This window comes from Bos taurus, chromosome Y (assembly GCF_002263795.3).
Source record: "Bos taurus isolate L1 Dominette 01449 registration number 42190680 breed Hereford chromosome Y, ARS-UCD2.0, whole genome shotgun sequence".
Classification (NCBI taxonomy): Eukaryota; Metazoa; Chordata; class Mammalia; order Artiodactyla; family Bovidae; genus Bos; species Bos taurus.
In genome coordinates, this window is record NC_082638.1 from 22216234 (window position 1) to 22220705 (window position 4472).

General features: G+C 53.3%; 1 protein-coding gene across 1 annotated transcript; it reads right to left on the reverse strand.

Moving 5' to 3' along the window:
* Nucleotides 1–610: 610 nt before the first annotated feature.
* On the reverse strand, nucleotides 611–4260 carry LOC132344508 (testis-specific Y-encoded protein 3-like). Its single transcript, XM_059884139.1, has 6 exons — nucleotides 3507–4260; nucleotides 2836–2913; nucleotides 2582–2693; nucleotides 2295–2440; nucleotides 2089–2175; nucleotides 611–830 (listed from the first exon to the last, which is right to left on the reverse strand). The coding sequence occupies exons 1-6, from the start codon at nucleotides 4032–4034 to the stop codon at nucleotides 807–809; spliced, it is 975 nt and encodes a 324-aa protein (XP_059740122.1). The 5' UTR covers nucleotides 4035–4260; the 3' UTR covers nucleotides 611–806.
* Between the last annotated feature and the right edge of the window lie 212 nt (nucleotides 4261–4472).

Below are 4472 nucleotides of genomic sequence, written 5' to 3' on the forward strand. Positions count from 1 at the left end.
TTCTCTTTTCCCCTGGTCACCTTTGCCAGAAACTAGTATCCTCACTGCCTTCCCACCCCTCACTTTCTCCCTAGGCCACAGCCCCCCTCCATATACCTTATACACAATGCCCTAAGATGTTACCTGGAACCCTAGCTCTGGGAAGCAGACTCTCAGCAAAGCTGACCGTGCACTCATATACACACTCATACACATGTGGCCTTCGAGGTTCATAGCGAGTTCAATGATAAGGCTTTTCCTTTGTTCTGTACCCTTATTAAAGTGTCTGATGATAGGCAACAGAGAAGATACCTGGGCCACCACCTTCCAACAGAATTGCATTCCACTGTTTCAATCTCTGGCCCTTGTTCACCAGACCCTTTCCACGAACAGCCACATTTCCCTTGTAAAATTGCCAGACCCACAGTCAATAGGCCCCTCATCTTCCTTCTCCGTCCTCCCCAACCCCCACCCCACAGGAAGAACGTCACCCCCTGACACAACCCCAACATACGACTTAGCCCCCTCTATGAATCTCCACAGACTGGTAATTCCCACGCGGTGAACTGACACTCGTACATGCAGCTGAAGTGTTTGTCCTGAGGACCTGCCCAAACAATACACGCACGCATGCAGCTGATGCTTTTTATTTTTCCTTTGCAGTGAATTCAGGGTTACTGGTGTCTCACTGTCGATCCACTTCAGCACCAGACCACTCTTCACTACTTTCCCGTCCAAGAGAACTATGCTGGCCATTGGTCTTCACGTGAAGCAGCTTCTTCGGTTTTCTGTTTTAGGTGAAGGGGGGCACGCCATCGTTAAGTGTCTCAAAAGCTGGGGGGATCGGGTTCCTTTCAAAACAGAGAGACAGAGATATGTACACTTACCCTCCCCGGAAACTCTAAAGACAGCTTGATTCTTTCAAGTCAGTTCCCAGGGGGGTGTGTCTGTGAACGTTTACATGCCCTAGAAGCACAGAGTAAAAAACAGGTATCCCAGTCTTCAGCGTAGAACTATTTACAATAGCTAGGACGTGGAAGCAGCCTACGTGTCCATCAGCAGATGAAGGGATAAGGAAGTTGGAGTACACATACACAGCGGTGTCTTACACAGCACTAACATGGAACGCGTCCATGTCAGTTCTAATGAGATGGAATGAACGTGGAGCCTACTATACCGCGTGAAGTAAGTCAGAAAGAGAAAGACAAACACTGTCCGTTCACACAAATATATGGAGTTGAGGACCTTGTACGTGGTGCTGAACATCCAACATGCAGGGCAGCAAAGAAGTAACAGACATATAAAGAACAGACTTTGGCCTCAGTGGGAGGTGGTGACGGTGGGTCAATGTGAGAGAGTAGCCCCAAAACGTTTACATTAGCTTATGCACAACAGATGACCAGTGCGAGTTTGACGTGTGCAGCAAGGCAACCAAAGTCATGTTGGGGGCAACCCAGACAGCCAGGCAGGGGAGGTCGGTGGGTGGCGGGTTCGGCATTTGGGGGGACACGTGTATCCCTATCGGTGATTCATGTTGGCCCATGTACAGCAAAACCTGTCACGGTATTGTAAAGTCATAATCCTCCAGTTAAAATAAATAAAAGAGGATTCTCCATAATCCTGCAGAGTGGTCAGTATGCTCAGAATGAGGGTGGCAGGAAAAAGATGCAAACGCAAATTAAAAACCAAAACGAGTGTGGTGATCAGAATCGAATCAAATGATGGGTCACTGGGGGAACCGCCTTGCACAAAGGAGACTCACAGGCCTTTTTGGAAATGGGACTTCATGAGGAAGAGCAGGTGGGTCCCAATTTAAGAGCAGCCTGAGGCTGGACTTGTTGGCCATGGAATGACGGTTCAGCCATGTGCAGCTGCCTCAGATATAAACTGCAGTGGCTTTGGCCTGTCCAGGCCACTTCATCCACCTCAAGCTTCTCTACTTAGAACCTGTTCTTCACCCCAGTTCTCTACCCTTGCTGTCCCTTGCTGATTCCCTCATGCCCTGGTGTCACTCTGTACTCCACGGAGTCTCACTGTCTTCACAAGTGGAATAAATGACCCAAGTTTTTGACAACACTTATGCCAGTGCTCGGCCCCTGGGCGCCTCACCTCTCGTCCTCCTGGTACCTTTTGTGGTGCAGCCTTCCTCCTCACATAGTACTGCAAAGGATTGGGCCACAGATCCCTTATGATGATCTGCCAGGGAAATGAGCAAGGTCAGCACAGGCCTGGCCAGACCATGAGCCCTCCCGTGCACGGCCAACAACTCCGACATAAGTCACCAGTTCTGGCCCAGTGGCCACGTGGGACCCCACCTCAGCAATCCAGTCAGATCCTGTGAAATTGTGGTCAAAGAACCAGTTGAAGAAGTTAACGCTGCTGTCGTGGTGCCTGCGCCTGTATGCCTTCCATTCAAAGCCCTGGTGCCACTGAACTGGAGTGGAATGAGATGCGTGGTATCCTGCAGGAAAAGCAGTTTGGGAGAAAGACCTAAATCACTTTTCGATTCAACCTAGACTTTTCTGCCCCCAACCACCGGGCCACCGCCCGCCACCCCTACCCACCCCCGCCCCCACCCAAGATCCAGGGAGCAGCTTCTCACCAGTGACCTTCATCAGGTACTCCTTGACAATCACTTCATTCTGGAAATACCTATTCCTCCGAAAGGACAATGTGATCTTGCAGTGACGAGTGGGATGCCTGAATTCCTCCACCTGCCAGGACAAAGTGTGCGGGGTGGGGTGGGTGTGAAACCTCTTTACAGAAGAGCTGTCCTTTCCTGTGTTAGGGATAGACCATGCCCTCTCCCCTCCCCAGTCACCTCCCCTCCACAATCATCAGTGTCCCCTGCCTGACCTCCAAGTTGGTCATGAAGTGAAGCATGTCTGCATCTTGCTTGCTCATCAAAACTGACATTTGGGGGTGGTTCATAAACTGCTTTAGGTCAAGGAGCCTCTAGATGCTAGAGGTAAAAGTGCTGGAAGAACAAAGCTAGCCTAAAGAGTAGAATGGCCCTCCCTGTTTGACTTCAACTTGCTACTGGTTAACTCGTCACATTTCGGTTCACGCGGGGCTATATGAATGCCGCACAAGGTCCAAGGCTGTGCCCATGAATGCCCTACCACGAGGAGGTTCTCTTTCTAACCGGATAAGCTTCATCTCAGCCCCTTGAAAGTTAGCTTACTTCGGGAAAACAAGCACTCCTAGCTAGAACCCGTAGGACCACTTACACTTCCCCACCCCTCCCCCATTCCAGACAAGCCTTCTCTCCGAAGAGACCCTGGTGCTAATGACAATTCTGATAGGGACCTCTCAAAGTATAGCCCAACTATCAATTTGGGCTAGCCAGAACAGCAAGGACATCACACCTACGATCAGGAACAGATATGCAGGACGGTAACCAATACCCACCATCCAGAAAAGTAAATACGGTACCAGAACTGCCAGATCTGTAAACTGTTCCTGCCATAGCCCGGCTTAAACAAACAAACAAACACAAAACTCACAAGCACCACACTAAGGGATACAACTTCGACCCAGAAGCCACGGATGCCCTGGATGATGGCGCTTCTGTGCTCTAGATGCACCTTCCGCCGCTGACTGGTCTTATGTTTCAGGCGAGCATGCGCCCTTTCGGCTTTCTTATTCACGGGCTCCAGCTCCAGCTGCAGGGCTGCCAGCGCCTCCAGTGCAGGCCGGTCACTCAGGGCTCCGGGCCTTGGATGGTCGTGGACATGCTCCTCCGAGGACACCTGCTCCTGCTCCTCGTATGCCACCACCTCCACCTCCTCCATGACGTCCAACACCAGCAGCTGGAACTCCTGCCCGAGTCCCGCCACCTCTCCCTCCTCCACAGCCGCACCTTCCTCCACTGCCTCCACCCAGAAGAGGGCGGCCTCCTCGCCTGGCGCACCACCTGCGGCCTGCATCGCCTCTGCCGCCCCCACCGGACTGGAAGGCCCCAGGGCCCCTCCCTCATGAAGACCCGGGCTCACAACTAAGATCCAGGATCCCGGAGTGCTGCCGCCTTCCTCTGGCCCCGTCTCACTCTCCATGGTATTCTCGCCGAAGCCCGGAACTGCAAACAAGCTGGACGCTAGAGCACGGCAGACGGCCCTCACGGGCCGCCCGCCGGCCGCAGTCTACGTGGTCCTACTCCCGACGGGTTACTGGGCAAGAGCCAGGGAACGGCGAAAGGGAGAGACGCATGCGCAGAACCCTCTGCCACCAGGCCCGCCTACTATGGCGACGGGAAGGGGCTGAACTCTCCACCCTGACCTCCTGACCTCATCCCAGAACCAATCAAATGGAGTCTAAAGCGGTTCGCTCCTGGGACACGCCCCTTGGAATCCTGGGCCCTCTTGCCAGCCTGTGACAGGCGGCCAATGTCGGCCCAGCGCAAAGTGGGCGTGTCCTGGCAAGCCTTTTGCCTGCCTAGCAGTGCAGCCGCGCCCGAGCAGCGACTGGGAGAGCCAGGGCCACCTGAAGCTGCA